General features: G+C 38.5%; 1 protein-coding gene across 9 annotated transcripts in view; it reads left to right on the top strand.

Moving 5' to 3' along the window:
* MARCH1 (membrane associated ring-CH-type finger 1) overlaps positions 1-23,503 on the top strand; it is a 174,104-nt gene that overhangs the window by 117,231 nt on the left and 33,370 nt on the right. For 6 of the 9 annotated variants that reach the window (XM_026847505.1, XM_026847500.1, XM_026847506.1 and 3 more), the window contains 3 exons: positions 2,312-2,362; positions 17,191-17,270; positions 17,539-18,279. In XM_026847505.1, coding sequence (XP_026703306.1) covers positions 2,312-2,362; positions 17,191-17,270; positions 17,539-18,279 — 872 coding nt within the window. The remainder of the gene's footprint in view (positions 1-2,311; positions 2,363-17,190; positions 17,271-17,538; positions 18,280-23,503) is intronic. The other 3 variants (XM_026847507.1, XM_026847509.1, XM_026847508.1) reach the window with 1 other exon arrangement.

Raw genomic sequence — 23,503 nt, 5'->3', positions numbered from 1 at the left:
CAGCACTCTTTCTCTCAATTTAAGACCATTCAGTGTATGAGAGTCCTTTGCAGAGTGTGGATGGTAGCAGTTTCCAGTTAGGCAGTCAGATTGTTGTAACTAAAGTGGAGGAGATATGTGCCATAGTGAAGAATGGATGATGTCAGAAGCCTAGAGAGCTGTAGTCAGAAAACAGATTTTGAAAATGAATCTTGGAAGACAGACTGTTAAAAGAAAGGGAGTTAGAGTTGCAGAGTTCACTACACCATCAGAAAATACAAAATATTTCTTTAGTCCAAGTGATTGAGGATAAAGGTTGCATGCTTTTAGTGTGGAGTTTCTCAGCTATGATCCCCATTCATAATTTCTAACTACAGAAGGGGAATTAATTTCATGGGTCCGTAACCTCTATTATTTTGAGGTCAAAGCAAAGCTTCTCTGAACATTGACCCAGAATACCCAAAGTGTATTTTCTATGGATATAAATGAAGATACTCGAAACTGTATATATTTAATGTTGTCTAGAGAGGATAAGCAATTAGTTATTTATTACCAAAGCTACAGTGGATAATATATCACAGAAGTAATAATTGAATCACAGAATTCTTCAGGTCAGAAAGAATCATTGGGTTCACTTCCCTGTTCAAAGCTGGGCCAACCTCAAGGACAAGATGTAATAAATGAGTGCATTACTTGAGGATTTTTTTTATTTTTTTTTAAATTCTTCCTAAAAAAGAAGAAACTGACACACAAACCTGAAGGTGGTTAAGTTGTGAGAATTAACTGGTGTGGTAGAATAAAACGGAGAGTGATGTATAGTCAAGGAGTTCAGTGATGCTGTGTTTTTTGAGGGCAAGAGTCCATTGTGTGACTTTAGAGCTAATGAAGACAAAGTAAAAAGGGAGTTAGTTCAGTATATTAGTATTATATTTGCAGTGCAAAGAATTGATCATGCTGGGGGATGGAACAAAAACATAAGCTACCTACAGTCTGAAGGAAGAGAGATACAGTAGTTACATGAAACAAGTATGCTTGAAACTATTTCATAGGGATGTTTTTACTGGGGTTGAGATCGAAGCAGCTTTTTAAATATAAAAATGGGAAAAAATGCCTAAGGGGCTTTTTTTTGTTCATTTTTGCCATTGCAAAACTGTTCTGTGCTACAAATTATCGGGTCAATACTAATTTCTAGACTAGACATGTGCATTAATGGAGCATGAAATTTAGCCTTTTTTAACTGAGCTTCTGTATTTTTCTGTACTTCTTTAAATGAAGGACGAGGAGACGTGGGTCATAGTCAAGTTGAAAGCCTTTTCTATACATGTATGCATGAAATTATCAATGTATATGTCAGTCTGCTACAGTGATGCATGCATTGCAAATTAAGCTGCACAGGTGGAAGGTCTACTTGGGGTTTTGTCCCCCCGTCCCCCCAAGTAGATTATCTAAAAAACTTGCACAAATGGTATCTAGTTCAATCCCTTCTACATAAAAATCAATCTTGTTTATATGAACATTTCACCTGAGTGTTTGAACCTACATTTTCAGTGCTGAGAAAAATATGACCTCGTTAAGATATGTGCATTTACTAAGGGGATGAGCACTGTTTCTGAAATATCTTTTACCTTTTCAGTGTAAATGAAGCTGAATCCATTGCTGGGCGAGTGTAAATACTGAACAGATTATTGAACCACTGCTTCACTTCCTCCTCTGGATTACCAGAAAAAAAACATTGTGCTATAGAAATGTAGCTATGCAACCTATAATTTATTAATGGATGTCAGCCTGTGGTTTTGGTTTGTGTGTATGTATTTTTTGCATGACTGAGAGGGGATGGAGGGGTAGGTGTTAAATTGAACTACATCTGTGACTGGTTACAATGTGTTCTCAGAACATGTCTGGCCAGGAAGTCATCTAGTACTGTTTTAGTTTCCCTGAAAGGATGAATTCAACTTTTTGAGCAGGGATGTGTCCAGTGTGGCTAGGTAGATTTTTATTATCTGTCATGAAATATTCCTCTTCATATAAGAGTACCAGTTTTCATGAGAAGCTGTGATGATATATTAATTTTCCACTCTAAATGTTAAAAAAAGCTGCAAAATAAACCAACAGTAATTAAGTGCTAACAATTTCTTACAGAGCATTTTCCCAACTTTTACTGATGTAATTTGCATGAATATCATAATGGTTTATTTGTTGAGCGTCTTCCATTGTACAGTCAGTAGTCAAACTGAAGAAGAATAGAGGACAACTATGCACTCACAATCACAACACCTTGTTAGGTGGAATTTGAATTACATCATAACTTTTTAAATCTTATTTTGTTTTCCAGAATGACAAATCCCCAGGGCGTTCCACAAGTCGTTCAAGTAACATTTCAAAGGTATGTGAAATGTTTTTTGTTTGTATAGAATTTAAAGAAAAATAAGTTTATCAAATATAATACAGTACTTTACTCCATTTAGTTATATATGCATATTCTGATGTTTTCTTTAGAAACATCAGATTTTAACTTTTATGGTTACCATGTAAAACCTGTCTTATACTATAAATGTACAGTTAGTCATTACTGTAATAGATGTAACAATAAGAAGTAAATAACAGTTGCATTTTTTTTCACCTGCTTTCCACAACTGCTTAATGTTACATTAACACTATGACTTAACATAGAATTATTGCTTGATTTTTCTTCCCTTGCCCTTCCTAAATATTAACAGATGTAATGTGTAAAGCTATGAATGTGTCATCATTTCGGACTGAACTCTGAATTCCTTTTACAGGGATTCACAGTTCACTGAAGTCAAGACACTATATCTAGATGCTTTCTAGTTTCTAGGAAATGGAGAAGGAAAACTTTATGAAAAGGCAAAATGTGATCTGTACTGGAATTCTTTGGGGTTTAACACCCTTTTGTCTGTATTTTTGGTTCAGATGTGGGTGAAATCTATGCCAAAATAAAAGCCAGGATATACAGGAGGTAAAAGATAAAAGCTCAATAATTGTTTGAATCCCAGCCTAAACCTCTGCTGTGTATTATGTCTGTATCTAGAGATTAAATATTTTGCATCCAGTGCAAGCACAATATCCATAAGCCCCTTCCTGACTATATTATTGCCTGTGGGGTACACACTCTAAAGCTTTTCCTTGCAGAGCTGTAAAAAAGAATCTTGTGATTTTTAATTAAAGAAACTAGTTATATGCTTGGTTCTGCTCTTTTACATTAAAAAGGAATAAAAAGTGCAGGAAAATGTGTAGAATATATTCAGTCAGCTGTAGAATATAGCTGAATCTCTTCCTGACTTGCTGCCTATTTTTAAAAAGTATATAGCTATATACTTACCAGCCTGATCACACTGAATTGTATGTATTATTTTCACTAGGAGTTTTAAATGCATGTCTGTAGTTATAGCTACTGTAAATCTATGTTGATTTGATATTACTACTTCTGCTTTTTTAAGTCATTTACATGGGTTACACTGTGACAAAACATGAGTATATTCACTGACACCAGAAATATGGCAGTGATTAACATTTATTTTGAAGTAATTTCTGCAGACATCAGTGTAGATGCTTATTAGAAAGGGGTACTACTTGCACTTTTTAAAGTAGTAAATTGAAAAGCAAGGTTTTCAGGCATGCACTTAATCTTTTTCTGATGTATACCATCATTCATTCTTTTGGATCAATTTTTCTATGTGAAGCTGCCTGCCAGTGAAGCTTTTCAAGTGCTGAAAGACATTTGATTGGAAATTGAGTTTCCAGTTTGTTGTCCAATTCAAAATGCATTTTTTGTAAAACAGGAGGGTATATATGCATGTATATACATAGAAAAGCAAGCACCTGACTTTGCAGGTTAATATTGCATGGCACAAATGAACAGTAACTAATGTCACACTTCAAGACAAGATTTGGAAGCTTCTAGGTGATATAAACTACCTACCAAAGGCAAGAGTTGAGTTCTGTGCGGTGTCAGATCTTGCACACAATAAAAATTTCAATTGACCAAAAATTTTCAAGTCTTTATCTAAAAATACTGTAAAATACTTTATCTAAGAATACTGTAAAAATTACAGTAATCAAAACATTGTCTTTTACTGCTTTCATTTGCCTGTATGAATAAGCTAAAAAGGGTAAAACAGTGTTACACTTTAATAGTTACAGTATGTTATGTATGCCACCCTTGGTTGTATATGGAGCTCCTGTTCCAGCACAGAGTAGGTGTTCCCTGATATCACTGGATTTTGCGCTGTCCTATTCGTGAAATGGAATGTAGCAAAGATTCTGAAAATACAGATTCATATTCCATAATGCTCTTAAGTTGTTTATTCAGACAGGACACCTGGAGATTTGCAGTGTAAGCTTGGGCAGCTTTGCATACTAGGTACATTAACTCTGAATTACATGGTATTACAGATTAAACTGAATTGTTGAACATCGAATATGTCTTATCCTAGACATAATGAGAAGGAATGGCTTTGGTTTGTTTGCTATTTACCAGATACTAGTTAGTATATACATATTCAATCTTTAGATTTTAAAATCAAACATTCCCTACAGGGGTGGGGAGAAATCAACACTTCAATTTTACCGTTCACTTTTTCTGTCCATTGAGAGCACAGAAATTCAGCATGTTGCAAGGACTTTTCTTACATATAAGTTTATGTTAAGAATTTCAGTAATAAACTAATTCAGGCAAATGAAAGGACAAAACTTAAAATATTTAGATACAATTTCAACACAAAATTATTTGTAAAGTCTACTGTAATACATTACTAAGAAAGAACAGTGGCTGGCCAATATGTTTCTGTACATATACTATTGTAAAATTAATCCAACTGGAATGTTTACAGATTATTTTCATGGAAGTATAAAATCATGTAGCTCTACCTATGAAAGTCTTTTTTTTTTTTTTTTTTTCCATGTATACTGGAGCATTTCATCAATATGGCAGGAGTAAGGCAAAATTCTGCACTTTCTTTCTGTTAACCTGACCCAGCACTGAATCAATTACTGTTTTATTTGTGGGCAAGAGTACACGAACAGTGAAAACCAAGTGTAGCAGGGCTATAGCTCCCACTGCCCCTTGTCCCCGTAAGACTCTGTGCTTTACCCCTTAGCCCTTCTGTGCCATGCCTGCACCATTTTGGTTGGTGGGTAGGAGGGAGAGAGAGCATTTGCTCAAACTAATTTGCTGGTCCATCTCTGTGTTCTTTTCCAGCTCATTACGGTGACCTTAAATATCCCACTTCTGGGGTAAGCACTGAGTTAATTGAAAGTTTTTGAAAGCAATCTCGCATCATTTTGTACTCTCACTCTTTTGTACTCTGCCCAGTTCTGTCTGCCTGTTTCCTGGTGCTCCTGATTGACAGTCAGCTGTGGCTGTCTTCAGGGAATATTTTTAAACCTTGGACTTTCCCACCCATTTCCCATTGTGCTGGTAGTAGAGGCAACTTTATTATTCCTTGTGCAGTATTCGGGAGTTCAGAATTAGAATTATCTAAAGAAAGATAACGAAAAACCTGACCTTGTTCATTACCTATTTGCCACTGCTTATTTCTGTGCACTGTAGATTTTTTGAGGAAACTTGTTATGTCTTCCTAAATATGTGGATAATTTAAAAGGAAAGGTAGTCTGAGAAGGATCTGGTGGATTAAATTCTTTCTGTTGTGGTTAACCAGTGGAACAAATCTTGTGTTTGAGGTACAGTCCATAGAGGCTATGCTTATGTGTTTCTGAGGCTGCCTGGTTATGTTAAAATCCTTTCTGGAAGAAATGTTTCTAACACATTGTAATTATCTTTCTTCACTTTAATTATGATTCAAGAGCTCCTTAGAGAAGGGATGCTCTCTCAGCAGTAAGATTTTAAATTCTCTGATGGGATCTTTGGACTTATTTTTCAGTACAGAGAAACTCAGGCTTGGAGCAAATTGCCTGATTTTTGTTTTGGCTCAATTGCTTCTCAAAACCCTGGAGCAGGTGTTATAACACTTTTTATTTACAAGTCTCTGAAGCATCCAGCTAATAAAACTGTTGAGTTACATCAGGAAGAAGTGAGGTGATCATTTTGGAATATTCTGTGTGATAATATTCATTGGTCTAATTCAGAATATGAAATACAGCGGAGAAAGGAAAGAAGGAAATAATTGATTTTACTGTATGTTTATGCAATTTCTATACTGATTTCTTATGTCGGGTTGGACTCCTCTCAGTAAAATACAAATGAACACCAAACGACACAAGCATGTCATAGTAGTGCCCACTACAGTTTTAGATAAAAAATTTATTGTTGCCAATTTACTGATTGTTGACTTGAGTTACTGGGTTTGTGATTTTGAAATATATTTCACAAACCGAGTATCAATTTTCATAATACGTAATATAATATTTTATCCTTTTGAATTATAAATTTCCATTTAATGTCATTCACTTAAATTGAATGTTCTCTCACACGGGTTTTGATAAGCCCTAATTTTTCATCCTCTCTCAGTACAAGGTGAATGTATGAAGAGTCCCGTATCACAGTTTGGGTGATTTACACAACTTGAAGCAGAACTCATTAATACACACAATGCGTTTTTTTAAAAATGAGTAAATGTACCACCATGTCTTTGGCAGTAATACTGACAGAGAATGCATAATATCTTCTGTCTGAGTTATCGTAAGTACAAATTATAGATTTCATGGTGGAAAAAGCATAAAGGAACTTAAATGCTCTTTTTAAAGAAGTTCATATCATGGACTTTGATATCCTGAAAGAGGATTGCAGCATCTCCAAGATACCTGTTGCATGACAGAATCCTATAGCACAGTTGTGTGACCCCTTACATTTTGCTACAAAGGACTCCACTGTTACAAGTTGATCCACGTCTGTTCGTTGTTCCTTGCTAAGTTCACACTAATCATAAATGACAATTCTCTTCCACCTTGGTGGGGTTTTTCTTTCAAGGAACTGTGCTCCGTTCTTTCGAAGCATAGCTTCCAGATTACTGTAGTGAGCAACTGAGAGAAAACTTACAGCTTTTAAAAAAAGAAAAAAAAACAAAAAGAAAAAATAATTCCTTGCTCTTGCAAAGTGTAAAATGTCAGCCTTTAAAAGTGCTGTTACATTGAATAATACCTTGTATACAAAACTGACATTAAAGTATGAGTTTAAGTGTTACGTTAGTCATCTAATGATTCTTCTTGCTCATAAACAGAATCATTAATATCAAAGGTGAAAACTAACCTGGCACTTAACTCTCACTGTAAAAAACAACAGCACAAAGTAAACAAGTTAGTGAAAAGTATTTTGTTCAACAGAACACAGGACAGAGAAAGGCAAAAATCTAGAATGAGATACAATGGCATCATAACTACTGCTGCACTTTTTTTTCCCTCTTAGATGTGAATGTTTTATTTCTTGGTCTAGAGAATACTTTGTGGCTTTTCTGTACAATTTATTATTTATTTACGGTAGGCTTAACAAAATGCATGACTGCAGAATGTACCTAAGTCTCCCTGAAATTTGAACTTCTGAACAAAATTTTATTAAATATCTCTTAGTTCCAGGGGATTACCATTAGAAAACAATACATTTAAAAATTATTCTTGGATACACTTGACCTGTTTTAAACTCAAGTTATAATGAGAGTGATTACATACAAGAGTATGATTGTATATATACAATAATACATACAATTATACAGATTCTGTTTTATTAAATAACAGTTCTTACCATCATCTGAGTATACCTAGATGTGCCACGTGCCACATCCAGACAAAACTCCATATGTTTGAAATGAGTTAGTTGCCACAAGCTTTATGTGTTCATACAAGCTTACTTTGCATGTGATGCCTATATATAAATTCCATTTCTCTAAAGACATTGCATTATCACAGATTTCAGTCCTATCCTATGATATGCAATACCATACAGGAGAAGTAGCTTTGATTTGTTTTCAATAAACACAGTATGCAATTTATTACATATGCTTTTTATTTTTCAACAAAAATTATGATCTGTAACATACCCGCTCCATGTGTACTCCTGAAAATTTTTATACGGCATTTATTTTTTCATCACTCAGAAACACATTTCAGGTCTTTGTCCTAAAAAGAATTCAATTAAACAAAATTTATTTCTACAGTGATACAAAATTATTTTTTGCTGCAGTCTAAGGTTTATTGCACTTCATAAAAATATGGTGTCTCCTGGTTTTCATAATGATGCCTTGTCAGGGCTTCACTGTCTTTTGGCATAGTCATTTCAGTATTCTTTCTACAGCTCTTTTGCTCTGGTGCATTTAGGTTTCTCTCTTCCTTAGGGCTGGAATAAATAGATATCAAATACACACCAGAGTAGAATTGTTAAAATATAATGATGATATCCTCACAGATGAGAATTTCTCCAGTCTGTCTCCTGCATAGCCCATCAAACCAAACGAAGAATACCATGTGTGCACTCATATACCTATGCACCTGTGGGAGAATGGCAGGAATGTCATATATTTGAAAGCTGCTTAGTATATAGAAATATTTTGAGGCTTTAGTGTTGCAGATAGAGGGATATGTGGAAACAGATGTCTGCTTTGGAAGAGAAAGTCTGAATTATGTTCTCTGAATACTGATACCAACTACCTTTAGAGCTAAAGTACTACAAAATCCAGTAACAAAGAACATGAATGTTTTGTGCTTCACCTTTTCTGCAGGCTAAATTTGCATTTAACTCATTCCAGACAGTCAAAAGCTGCTAGTCTCAGGCCTCTGCACCTTTTGTCTAAAGACCAGCATGTCCTTTGTTTCATTTGCCTACATCATTTTATTCTTTTTCTAAGAACTACAAAACATTTTTCTTAAGAAAGTGATAATGCCTAGAAAGGTGCATCCTTGAAGAGAATCATGAATCAAAAACGTTGCATTGCTGCACTACAAAGACTTGGGCAAACTATAATCCATCTGATAATTCAAAGCTTAGCTAGCAGTGCTTCTACATCTATAGAAAGTGGATTTTTGAGTAGAATCTCTACCTTGAAAATAAAGATTAACACAGATCATTAAGACAGGAGAAAAGAAATTAAAAAGCTTATTGAAGCTACAAGTCACAGTTGTAATTGCTTTTGTTGGTTTCATTTTTTAAATAGTAGGATAGATTTGCCACTTGCAATTTTGATTTTACTTTGCATTAAAGTAAAACCTGCTTTAGTGATTTAGATTTCAAACCATTTTATAACAGGATCATACTGACTTTCTCTCCTTCCTTCTGTGTTACTTTTCTCTTTATTGCTTCTCTTCAGAGGCAGGTAGAAAGAGGGGAAGGAACACAGGAGAGAAAGAAAAGGTTTGGGGAAGAAATGTGCAAGGAATAATTTACAAAAAAAAAAAAATCTGTGAAAGAAAATACGACAGGAATTGAGTTACCAGTTAATTTAATAATTCCTGTGAAGCCATCAGTCAGGCTATGATAACTTTGGAATCTGAGCACAAAGCAGGAAATCCATCATAAAGAACCAAAAAAAGAAAAGAAAAAACCCAAACAAACCAAAACCAGGAACCCTCCCTCACCCAAAGCCATGTGCATAAGTTTCAGTTGCTGTCAGAACCCACTTTTTGAGTAGCACCTGTCTTGGCTCATTTCTGCCACGTTTTTGATCTTTTTTGACCTGAAAAATTATCCAAATAAAAGTTTATACTGTTTTCCATTAAAAGTTGCATTGTTTGCAAAGCAGAAATTTTCAGATGAAAATACACAGACTGGATCTCCTGCTGAGCTTATTGCCATGCAAGATGCTCTAATCTTGAAAGGTATCCATTCCTTGGTGTGCCACTATTTTAATAGAATAGAGTTTCAGCTTTTTAACTATATTGGCTGGTGGGATCTGAAGGATTCTGGGATGCATCACTGCTAGAAAGCATACTTAGTAGGAGAATAAAAGCATTAATCATATTCCCTGTTTTCCTTATCATCCCTCAATTTAGTGAGACCTAAGGACTACTGTCTGCTCTTGGTTTTTCAGGTAGGTAGCAATGATACTACCAGGAGAAGTCATAAGTCAATGAAGAGAGACTTCAGGGCCTTGGGGAAACTGGTTAAGGGGTCGGGGGCACAAACAGTGTTCTCCATCCCTTCAGTTGGGGGGATGGATGAGGAAGAATACAGGAGAAGTCAACAGATGAACTTGTGGCTCCAACACTGGTGTTACCAGCAGGGTTTTGGATTTTTCAATCACAGGTTAGCATACAGTATGCCAGACCTTTTGGCATCAGATGGGATGCACCTGTCCTAGAGGGGGAAAAGGATCTTGGATCAGAGTTAGCTGGGCTCATTGAGAGAGCTTTAAACTAGATTTGAAGGGGGAAGGGGGCAAAACTGGAACTCCCAGACGTAAGCCCCAGGGTAGATTACCAGAGTTTGTGGGCTGTTGTGCCAGAGACAACCCTCAGCCTGCCATCTCAGTGGAGGCAAGGGATGGAGACATGCAGCACAACAAAGATACAGGGGATATTGATGGATTGGTAAATATTGTAACACCTGCGAAAGGTCAGGACAGACACAGGACCTCTAGAGGCAAAAAGGTGCTGGGGACATCAGCCCAGCTGAAGTGCATTTATACCAATGCACACAGCATGGGTACCAAACAGGAGGAGCTTGAAGCCATGATGCAATGGGAAAATTATGATGTAGTGGCTATGACAGAAGCATGGTGAGATGTCTGCCATGACTGGAGTGTGCCAGTTGATGGCTACAAGCTCTTTAGAAGGGATAGACAAGGAAGGAGGGGCAGTGAGGTGGCACTGTATGTTAGGAACTGTTATGATTGTTCTGAGCACAAGTGTAGTGAAGACAGGGTGGAGTGTCTTTGTGTTAGAATCAGGGGGAAGGCCAACAGGGCAGATGTTGTAGTAGGAGTCTACCCAACCAGGACAGAGAGGTGAATGAAATATTCTATAGGCACTTAGGAGAAATCTCATGATTGCTTGCCCTTGTTCATGTGGGAGACTTCCCAGACATCTGCTGGAAATACAACACAGCAGAGCAGGACCAGTCCCGGAGATTCCTGGAATGTGTGGGAGATAACTTCCTGACACAGCTGGTGAGTGAACTGACCAGAGAAGGTGCCCTGCTGGATCTCCTCTTTGTGAGCAGAGAAGGACTGGTGGATGATGTGGTGGTTGGAGCTGACTAGGGCACAGTGATCATGAAATAATAGAGTTCTTAGATAGACCAGGAGAGGGGGCAGCAGAACTGACATCCTGGACTTCCAAAGGACTGACTTTGACTTGCTTCGGCAATTGCTTGACAAGATCCCTTGGGAGATGATCCTGAAGGGTATAGGGGTCCAGGAAGGCTGGAGACTCTTTAAGAAGGAAGTCTTAATGGCACAGGAGCAGGCAGTCCCCAGGTGATGTAAGAGAAGCTGGCAGCAGAGAAGACCACCCTGGCTAAACAGGGAGCATTGGCTGCAACTCAGGGAGAAAAGGAGAATTTACAGCCTCTGGAAGAAGGAGCTAGCCACTCACAGGGATTACAAAGAAGCTGTGAGGCTATGCAGGATGGAAATCCAGCCTCCTCAGCCAGAAGCTAGAGACTGAGAGAATCACACACACACACACACACACACACACACACACACCCCCAACAATCAAGAAGGAGATAGTCAGTGACCTACTGCATCCCATAGACACACACAAGTCTGTGGCACCAGATGGGAAACACCCGAGGGTGCTGAAGGAGCTGGCTGGGGTGCTCGCCAAGCCGCTTTCCATCATTTACCAGCAGTCCTGGCTGACTGGGGAGGTCCTGACAGATTGGAAATTGGCCAGTGTGACACCCGTATATAGGAAGGATCAGAAGGATGATCTGGGAAATTACAGGCCTGTCAGCTTGACTTCTGTGCCCTGGAAGCTGATGGAGCAGCTCCTTCTGAGTACCATCACACAACACATGTGGGACAACCAGATGCCCAGGCCCAGTCAGCATGGGTGTATGAAAGGCAGCTCCTGCTTGGCAAACCTGATCTTCTACAACAGGGAGACCTGCTTATTGGATGAGGGAAAGGCTGTGGATGTAGTTTACCTTGACTTTAGTAAGGCCTTTGACACCGTTGCCCACAGCATTCTCCTGGCAAAACTGGCTGCTGGTGGCTTGGATGGGCACACGCTTTGCTGGGTAAAAAACTGTCTGGATGGCTGGGCCCAAAGAGTTGTGGTGAATGGAGTTAAATCCAGTTGGTGGCCGGTCACGAGTGGTGTCCCCCAGGGCTCGGTTTTGGGGCCACTCCTGTTCAACATCTTTATTGATGATCTAGACGAGGGGATCGAGTGCACCCTCAGTCAGTTTGCAGATGACCCCAGGTTGGGTGGGAGTGTTGATGTGCTCGAGGGTAGGGAGGCTCTGCAGAGAGACCTGGACAGGCTGGAGCCATGGGCTGAGGCCAACTGGAGGAGTTTCCATAAGGCCAAATGCCGGGGGCTGCCCTTGGGCCACAACAACCCCCAGCAGCGCTACAGGCTTGGGGAGGAGTGGCTGGAGAGCTGCCAGTCAGAGAGGGACCTGGGGGTGCTGATTGACAGCCGGCTGAACAGGAGCCAGCAGTGTGCCCAGGGGGCCAAGAAGGCCAATGGCATCCTGGCTTGTGTCAGCAATAGCGTGGCCAGCAGGGACAGGGAAGGGATCTGACCCCTGTACTGGGCACTGGTGAGGTCGCCCCTCGATTCCTGTGTTCAGTTTTGGGCCCCTCACTACAAAAAGGACATTGAGTGACTCGAGCGTGTCCAGAGAAGGGCAACGGAGCTGGTGCAGGCTCTGGAGCACAGGTCGTACGGGGAGGGGCTGAGGGAACTGGGGGTGTTTAGTCTGGAGAAGAGGAGGCTGAGGGGAGACCTCATCACCCTCTTACAGATACCTGAAAGGATGTTGCAGAGAGCAGGGTATGAGACTTTTTAACCAAATAATAAGTGATAGGATAAGAGGGAATGGCCTCAAGGTGCACCAGGGACATTTTAGACTAGACATTAGGAAGCATTTCTTTACAGAAGGAATCGTTAGGTGTTGGATTGGGCTGCCCAGGTCAGTGGTGGAGTCCCCATCGCTGGAGGTGTTTAAGAGTCAGGTTGACTTAGCACTGAGGGATATGGTGTAGTTGAGAATGGTCAGTGTTAGGTTAATGGTTGGACTAGATGATCTTCAAGGTCTTTTCCAACCTAAATGATTCTGTGATTAATTTTCTGTAACTTTATGTAGCAATGTTGTAAGCTGAGCAGCTTTAGGAAGTGCCTCTGGCCTTCCTTATTCACAACAGAGAGATTAGTGGTTTCATTAGTCTTTCTGGTGAAATATGTGAGGCTGTTTTATATCATCTGTGTATTACATCTGGTTTGTTATTTCAAAGCTTAACTCCATTCCTATATGAAAGCTTTGCACATGGTTTTACTCAGCTTTTCCGTTAGGTCAAAGTAGAGCCCTTCTCTCTTCTTAAGAAGAGCACAACTTGACTCATGTTCTTGGACTTGTTTCAACATGCAGTGTTAAGCAATAAATGGTCAGTGAGGACTCATTTTTTGTTGTTATCTGGAAAATTCTATCAGATCCTGAACACCGAAGTAAAGACAATCTTGATATGGAATTCTTTTTTTTTTCCTCAGTTGACCTTCATTCTGTGCCCCATTTCTGTCTTTGCTGCAGTCTTTCAACACAGACACGTATGTGAAGTCCTCTTGTGTCACTTAAATTATTATCATCTTGCGTGCCCTGAAAACTCTGTATTTACCAGTATTCTGTTTGAGTAGCATACTAGCAACTCCTGTTGAATATATCAAAAATAATTGTGGATAAGTGCCCTGTCATGTCTTCTAGTTGAATTGCATATCCTTGACAAGAGAGTTCATCTAAACTATCCAAGACTTCTGAATGTGGTGGCTGGGGAATCGCTCGCTACTAACAACATATTTGAAATGCCAAACCTAATCAGCTGGATTTGGCATTATCCCTCTAACATCTTCCTTGTGTTGAAGGCATAGAGAAATGAGCTGCCTTGCTTATAAATGAATTGTCAGACAACCTTATTTTGAATTACCACATTTAATTATGCTTCTGATAAAATTTGCTATGATAAAATTAGTACAGTGCTGGTTTAGTTTTCCCATTCCAATGAGCAGTACAATATGGCTGTCTGAAGTAGACATTCATTCAGTGAATACTCTTTTTAAAAAAAATCCTTTATTCTGCCTGCAAAGTGCAGAGTCCACAGCATCAGTCTGATCCGTCTATTTAATAAATACAGTATCTCAAAATATTCAGTGTGCTATATAGCAATATAGGAAGGGGATGGCAATTATGACAATAGGATCTGTGTGCTTGAGACTGTTTTCAAGACCTGTTTTATATACATTCCTATAAAAGCTGGACTGATATGATGCAAGTAGAATATATTCAGATGATCATGTTTTGGTTTGTCAAATATGCCTTTAAAATAAATGTGATGCCACTTAAAAGGTTTTGTATTTTATTGCTAAAACTAGCAGTAATGACAATTAAAATTAAAACATATTAAAAAATGCATTTAAAAGTTGTAGGAACCTATTGAATGAAACTTGCTCACAGATAAAAATCTGAATTCTCTTGTGCATAACTCGGAATGTTGGAGTTTTCTTGGTTTGTTTTTGAAGACTTAAGTGGTGCATAGGCTTTTTGCCTGCCCAGATGTCGTTTGCTCCAATAGGGATAAGACAAACAAGCAAAAAGTTGGGGTTGTTTGTAAAGAATTTGATGTAAATTATTTTAGAAGGAACTAAACCTCACTCTGAGTTACGTTTAACTTAACACCACATTGTTATGCCAGGGCAGGTGAACTATCAAGTAAATTTGACTGAGCAGGGCTGAAACAGTCCAGACCTCTTTACAGCTGAGAGTGAAATGTAAGATTTAAGCAATCAAACTGGTAATGTAATTTTTATCTTAAAATAATTAGATTTCCACCTGTCTTCAGTCCCAAGTAACAAGTGTAAAAGCTTTTCAAGGAATTTGTTTTAATTTTTGGCTTTATTCCAACCCTCTTCAGAACTGTCTAGCTGACTTCCTGCTTTAATAGCTGCTGAAAGTTTCTTGAACTTGTGCAGACCTACTTACTGTATGGTTACTGGGCCAGTTTAGCCATTCTCCTTATCCCTTCAAAGCGTAATTATTGGGCAAGGTGATATAAAACTTGCATTTACAGCATGGGCATGACCTGACCACCACTCAAGATCAAGCCAAACCCCTGCAGTACACAGATCCTGAAGGAAGCAATGGTAACAATCCTGCAGCTGTGAGGTGAAAAAAGAATGGGAGCTAGTCACAAGGGATGAATTCAAGAGTCCACACTTAACTCTAGGGCTGGGTTTCTTAAGCAGGCCTTCAGTCTGGAGGGACTTTTTTCACACAGCAGCAGCAGCATGTAGCCCAACAACGTGGCTCTGGTGCTGATGTCTACATCTTTCCTCATTAAGTAGCTTAAGGTATGCCTAATCACTTAAAACGAATCACAGAGGCTGAGGTGGAAAAAGATTATATACCCAACTGTACATACACCATCTGTATCGAGTATGTATGTAAGAACAATTCATATTCCTTCACAGTATGTGTAATTGAAATGTTGCTTTTGTAGTAGAAGAGATATGAAGTACAAACAATTTCTCTCACTGACACTTGACCTTTTTCCAGCATTAGACTGCATGTAGACACACTAATGTTCCTCCTCTGCCTGGTGGACCCAGGCACTGAAAAACCATTTGAACATAAGTCTTGTGTCCAAATGCTTTATCAGTTTAATTTCTCACATTGGCTTAGTTTTCATACCTCCGAGTTTCATTTTGTAGAACTAGTAGTAAAGAATTAGTAATATTTTTGGTGTTGTGTTATTAATCAAGAGGTTAAAAGGGTTATTTGAATTCTGAAAGCTAGATTATTTTCATGCAAAAGCACCATTCTTAAGTCTCAACTGGTATCCCATTAAAAGCAAAAATGCACATAGTGGTGATTGACGTTTCCAAAAGATGGAAATATATGCATGAAATAGAATGGATATTAAGAACCTTGGATAAAAGTGAAGTGTCAGCAGGTACTTGCTGTATTTATTTATTTTCAAACTGACACCACAAAAATGTCAGTGAAAGGTGAGCTAGAAAAAAATTTTAATTAAGGACTGTACATGTGACTGAATTTGATTTGCTAGTACGAAAGCTTGGGATGACAGCCTTTACATCTTTGTATTACTTGTACTTCGTACTCGCTTAACAGTCATTCTTCCCTTGCATCTGGTGCACGATCTTGTGGAACTCTTAGGCTTATAGTATTTTGTCTCCATTTGGTAGTTGTATTCACGACGGGGTAGGGTTGCATACTAAAAGCTTATCAGCTAAAGAATGATTTGCATTGAACCCTCTTCCACAATACTGTACTTAATGAATGATCCTGAAGAATCACAGAGCCTTGGATTTAAATTTGGATTCCATACAGCTATGCATACAGTAGACTGTGAGGCAGATTGAAATGGTTTGCTGTTAGCTTCATCAAAATATGTTTTCAGTGGAAGTATTGAGCGACTGAGTCTGCAATTTGTAGCAAAAACCTCATGAGCAAAATGCCACATACTGAAAGTGTTTTATATCTCTTCAGCTGTTTGAGATTGTGAACCATTCTATAGAGATACAGCCTGCACTTTGGTCTTCTCAGGCTCATCAGTTTAACATTTTTCAGCACTTCTGGAAGATCTGATTACCTTGAAAACCTTTTAAAACACACTTTAATTTTCTTTCTGTCTGTCAGTCCACTCAACATACGTTAGCTTTGTGCTTTTCATCACTCAGCATAATGTAAATGCACTTCGCTCCATTTTGAAAAAAAATCGTCATGGTTGTTTGATTGCATGAAATAAAAACAACATCCTTTCCCATCAGACATTTACAGTAGATCAAAGCCTAAATGAAAATTCACATGTTGAAAGCTGCTTCCTCAAACGGTGAAAAAAAGTGGTCCTGAGCGAACGAGAGCTGAAACACTTCAGTCATATTTAGTTCCACAAATAGGTTTTGCTTTTGGTCAGGCTTCCTGTATTTTGTGAGCTTGCATATGTTCAACAGTGTGCTATGAACAGCAGCAACAGTTACTTTAATTTTGTAATCATGTGGCACAGCAGTAAAATATCTGCAATGTATTTCATGGACAAAGATTCCAAACTGTCTAACTTATTTCAACAGGCAAGCAGTCCTACAACAGGAACAGCTCCCAGGAGTCAGTCACGGTTGTCTGTCTGCCCCTCCACTCAGGACATTTGTAGGTATGTGCTGAGAAAAATATAATCCGGCTGATACTTGTTGTATTTATTAAATAATGTGCAGCTCTTGCTTCTGCTTAACGCTATTCATAATTTACATAGACTTTAGTTTTCTTTTGAACGTTCTTTGGTTTGGTTCTGATTTTGCTTTTCAGTCTCATGTTTTTCTGTTACAATTCATGTTCTCATTTTCATCCTTTTTTTGTGATTTTTCTCTTTCCACCCACCCTTACCATTTCCATCCCTTTCCTTTGCTTACTGCTTTGTCTAGATCTACTACCTTGCATGATTTGTCAGAAGATGAGCTTGAACATGCAACCCCTGTCATGGTGCTGACCCCTTCTAATAGGGAGTCTGGTAAGAAACAAGTAAAACGAAGGTTTAGGCGGAAAAGAGAGACTGGAGACAATGGTGAGTATTCAGAAAAGCAAGGAAAGGGGAAAGACTGTAAATTGCATCCTGAGCCTGCGAGATCCGGCTGGAATGCATCTGATTCATCATCATCTTCAGATGAAAGTCAGTGGGCTCAGGCTAGGAAGAGAGCAAGAGAAAAGGCCAGAATGCCCAGGAGAGGGAGAAGGAACAATAAATCATGCAGTAATCAGGATGGGTCCTCAAACAATAATGGTATTGAACTTGTGACCTTGGGAACAATGGGGAGAAAGAAGCAAGAGGTGTCTGACCCTGAGAATCCTACTTTAAGTCACCGCCGAAGAAGAGTTCCAAGGCTTAAGGAATCACAGTCTTCAGCATCATCTCAGGAAGCAAGGATTTCCTCAAGAAAACGTGGGAAAGGCAAAGGGAAAGGTTACTACAGAGATCAGCAGCCTGCATCTTTCCTTAGACACAATAAAGTTTCAAAGGACTGCTTTGCAGAGGCAGGCTCTGGCAGTGACGCTCTGGCAGTCCCAGATAACAGAGCACCTGCTGGGGCAGGGCCCGGTGTGACTGATGCTGTTCAGAAGCCTCCAGTGTCGTATGATGACTGGTCTGATGATTTAGAAGTATGCAGGTTAGTTCTTAGCAAGAAAGATTTAACATTCTTAAGAAGAATTTCTCACCGCCATGGGCTGGGTGCCTTTCTCCTGACTGCTTTCTGTCACTGTTTCTCAGTAATAAACTGCTAGGCAGGCCATAAGAAATAACACAAAAACCTTTGCTACAGAGAAGTTAGTATATCTCAATCTGAAGACATACTTCTCTTATTATCCTACAAGGGAACCAAATGTTTTCCTTTGCTCCATTTTTCTTCATGAAGGTGGACACACTGTGTCCTCTGGCAGAGTATTACTGTGTTTTAAATCTCCAGCCAGAGACAGAGAATAAGGCTGAGTGCCAGATAGCTCAATACAATGGGATATGGAGTTTTTCTTCCTTGGGTAATCAATTCAAATCCAGCTTTGGTCCCTCTTTGTCATTTTTCATTGACTTACATGAAATAAATTTATGGTGTCCTCTAGAGCTGCAGCAATTGCAGCAATCTGATGGACGGTGCCTGCAAAAGATCCCCATAAGTTGTATGTGATTCTGCGCTCCTGAACACTTCGACACTGTGAATGTGTAGGGGCTGTTAGTTCTGTACCCATGACAAGGATTGGAATGATACAAAGGATGATTGGGATAGAGTAAACGTGAAAATAAGCTTTGGGAAAGAAAAAGCAGCACCAACAGTTCTTTCTAGTTCAGAAGTTCAGGCTTCTGGCAGCCTGATAATCTTGGTGTGAAGGGTATGACAAGCAATCAGAAGGTGAGCGTTTTCCCCTGGAAATGAGAGCAAGCTGTCCACTTCTGAGCTAAAGTCCAAATTTTCAGTAGACAGCTGGGTGGACTTGAGTTACTTAATTTAGTGGTAAATGAAAATGCACCATCCCATAAGTTCAACAGAACTGAAACATGGGGTTTTTTTTTTGTTTATTTGCTTTTTTCCTCCCCAAACTTGTGAGCCCGCACTGACTCTCATTTACAAAGTGTAAATGAGGATCAGGCTTAGTTTCTTGATATGGTAACCCAAAACTTCTCACTTTTCTTTGCTGGGAAGAAATTTGCATGTAAGTGCAAACACAGTCAGAATGAAGAAGTTCATGATGCAACATCATGCGGTTTCACAGTATACTTCAATGATCCTAGTTTTAAAAAGAGAAAAGGTGACATGCAAGCATTGTGCCTTTTCACAGCAGGACATATAAGCCATTATACATGCAGCTAGTGTTACACTTACCAAGCAAGAATGGACATTTCAGTTGTCTAACCATTGTCATGATAATTTAAGATTCCTCAGAGTAAAGTTCAGCTGTGTTTGTGCATAATGGATATCAGGACCATGCTCCTGGTTCGGGACCTGTTCACCTTACAGAAATGCAAACAGACAGCAGTGGTAACCATGTTACACATTTTCTAAGCACTTGAAGTATGCCTACATGATATGATGCAGAGATGTGCACATATAGCTACCTCAACAACTTCAGAGTTGTCTTAAATTTCTGAACCACCAAGCCTGCATGTATTGAAGATCCAGTGTAGTAGTCATAGTACATATCTAATTTAATAATTTAGTAAATTTAATAATTACTAAGAATATGAACTACCCAAAACCTGAAATAAATTATTACAGCCTGGGTCTTTATATGGGTTTAACTATACCATGTTTAAAAAAAAAAAAAAAAAAAAAAAAAAAAAAAAAGAGAACTTAAAGTCAAAGTTTTACAAGTGTCTCATGTAGATTAATCCTAACTGTTGCCTAAATCCTCAAATGCAGACTTTGCTTTCAGGTGGAAAGTGGAGTCCAGTCTTTCATCTGTCTTCTAGACCCATTCAACTTTCTTATAATTATTCAGGCACTTTTTGTAAGACTTAGAGCTTGGTTCATAGATGGACATTTTGGATGTACATGCATACTTGTCAGCTAGGCTCTTGTTTAGCAGAAGAAAGTTGAAAATTTCTCATAGGTATGTGCCTGTAGGCTCATATCAGTGGAGATGCTCTTTGAACAATGAGAGTTAAATTTTACAGAGTTGATAACTTGGGCTGTTGTACAAAATTTGCATTTTTCTTCATGTCAGGGATAATGCTGTTATTCTGTTGTTCTCATTACTAGGTGTATCATAGTGATGATAGTGCATCTAGGAAAAACATTATAAAATCAAAATCATGTTAATTTTTCATAGCTGGTAAATTGTCTTAGTTAATCACTTTGCAGACAGCTGAAGAAAAAGGAAGACATGTTTTTGCTACTGATTCAGTACAGGCTGTAGTTTCTGTTTTTCAGGACAGGTCCATGCACTTATCTGGCTCATGATCTGTGGTATATTTTTCCTTCAGATTCACACTCTTGCATCTGAAACAAACAAATAATTACATTTCAATGCAGATGAGCACATATACAGTAACCATTTTTCTGCATGAGAAATAGAAAAGGGAGTGTTTATGTTTATTCTAAGACTGGAATTAACATAGCTGGTTGTGATGTGAAAAATTTGGGTGTTTCTTCAAGCTTTTCATCCTAGGTATTCATATCTTCTAATTGGTGTGAGAAAACTTGCTGAGAGTAATGGTCCTCACCTAGATGGGATTATGTGGAAATAGCAGAGGAACAAGGATCTTAAACATCTCCTGGTGCTAGTCTTTAAGTGTTTAAGTAGTCATTTTTTTTCCTTTACTTCCTCATGAGTTACTGGCAGTGGAATGCATTTATATACATGCATAAGGCAGTTTCCTCAATGTGCATTTAGCTGCATGAGCGGGAATGTGACAGGACACACCCAATTCGAGCATAAGCACATTAGTCAGATAAAGTATAGTGCCACGGTGCGATATATACTTCAGCTAGTTTAATGTAGGCCTTTTGGTCACTTCAAGTGAGACATTTCCCCTTCTATTGTCACTGTTTCTCTGTTTCCAAAATATTGTTAACAGTCACATGGCATCAGTGATGATCTTTCTAATCTCTTCCCTGAACATACTCCTTTCTTCTGGAGTCCATTAGAAGGCAAGGTTTCTACTTCTGGGATTAGGGACATCTACACAAATTCTGACCATGCGGAGTTGTTTTGGCACCTTTTTTTTTTTTTTTTTTTTTTTTTTTTTTCCTAAATTGCCCTGAGATTTTCTTTGTATGTATTTTCTTCTGGAATTTGCCATGTGGCTTAAGGCACAACCTCAGAAATAGCTTTCTTTTGTCTGCGTGAAGGTAATCTCCCTTGAAGGGAAAAGCTATGTGTGGGACATGATAGTGAATGGATTATGATGATTTAGTCCCATGGATTTGCATGTGGGAATTACTAGGAAAGAAGATTGATACACCATAAGTGCTTCATGTATCGACTCTGAATTAATCTGATGGTATTTTTATTATTTATGATGGGAGAACTGAAAGATATTTTCTGTTAGACTAGTTACAATCTTGGTGTAAAATCTTCTTGTGGTACTGATGCAGTCATTTCAGCAATAACACTGAGCTGTAATTAGCTGAAAGAAATTACACACTCTTAAATAAGGTGGGATTTCTCACTGTGAAAAAAATGTTTATCGGAAGTAGAATTTTGATTTTGTTTAACTCCATGATGACTCTGTATGCAGTCAGGTAATGTCAGGCCTTCAACAGAGGAGTAAGTAAAAGAGTAGGACTTGCCAGAAGACTGGTAGGAATGGTAAGTAGTAAGGGAGATGATGAAGTTGATTCATGAAATGTGCAGAATCTACTTTGAAGTATAATTTTTTTTAAAAATCAGCTTTAAAACCTAGTGTATTAATTAAAATGTCATTATAGATTTAGGAAAATACTGATACGGGTATTTTTTATATTGACACTATCATAAATATGAAAAAATAGTGTACATTGTACTTGTAGTTTCTCTGTGAAATCAAGTGTTGTAATAGGGTTTCTTTTTTTCATAATTTAGGGGGACCTGCAAAAGTAGTATCTTGCATGAAAATACTTAAATCCTGAAATATTCATGTAGAAGAGTGCTCACAAGATCAACAGACAGAAAGCCTCTTGGGAGGAAAGAAGTCCTCATGGACTTGAGGAAAAAAGAGGAAGGTGAACAGAAGATAGTTATATAGGCTCAAATACTACCATTGAAATTTAACAGTCATTTAAAATATTTATACTGAAAACATGAAGTTGGATCCAGTAAATAATTTAAACCAGTGCAGAATACATAGACTTGAAATACCATCCAGAACCCTTTAAAATCACCAAACACTGGAGGTTTCTGAACTTCCAGACTGTAGTGTTTGGCTGAAGAGGGGTTTTAACCTGTTTCTCCCTAGGATGTCAGTGCCTTTCTTGGGGTCTCAGGATGATATGTTCCTTCATTAGGAGCCAAATCTCTGAACGTTGTCCTGCATGTGGCTCCTCACCCCTTCCTTTTAAAGAACTGTGACTGCTGCTTCCTTCCCTGTTCAAAGCCACCTTTGCAAGGTGACTTTCTGATAGGAATCTCCTGCTTTTTGAGGAATCTCCTCCTCTGTGTGATGGTCTAGTGGTTCATCAGTATTTGAAGCATTATGAAATCCTGGTTAATTCTGTTCTCCAACTGATGGTTCAAAGCCCCATCTGTCACCTCTTTAGCCATCTGGCTGGCTATTCAGTCTCTTCTGGAAGGTCTCCATGATTGAGAAGCATGCAAGGAGAGCCAAAACAAGGCAAGCATGTCTTCATTGTGGTTAGGGTCACTTAACTGGGAGGGAACCAAGTCCTGATTTCTGCTTCTTTCTCTCAAAACCTATTATTATTTTTAATGCAGATAGGTAAAATGCCACCCCTTCCTGCTATAAAGTTGGGTAAGAGGAGACCTTTGGTTTTAAGGGTCCTGTTATTATATACTTACAGCTTGCATATGTTCTATAGGGAGTTTAGTTACTTAAAGCTTTGACTTTCACTAGGTGGGTGGGAGGAAATCTAAATCCTTTTTTAAGAGGCAGTCCCTAGTTCTTTGAACTGTTCAGTGCAGTAAATCTTCTCTGACATGTATCTTGAGTTGCACTGACAGTGTATCTGAGGCAGGAATTGCTTGTAACTCCTTAGATGGTTAGATATCCTATTTATCACCCATAATGGAAGATTAATAGAAGGACAAGAAATGTTGACAAAATAAAAGATTTAGTGTGCTTTTGCTAATGTTGTTTGCTCTTGGGTCTCTTTCAAATTCTGATCACGTTTACAGACATCAAGAGAAAGCTTTACCTAGACCGTTATGAAATTCCACTGGTGTGGTGCGACATTTTGAGAATGT

Source organism: Athene cunicularia (assembly GCF_003259725.1).
Source record: "Athene cunicularia isolate RWA chromosome 4 unlocalized genomic scaffold, athCun1 chr4_part2, whole genome shotgun sequence".
In the NCBI taxonomy this organism is placed as follows: Eukaryota; Metazoa; Chordata; class Aves; order Strigiformes; family Strigidae; genus Athene; species Athene cunicularia.
This window is presented reverse-complemented; position numbering and strand designations above follow the sequence as displayed.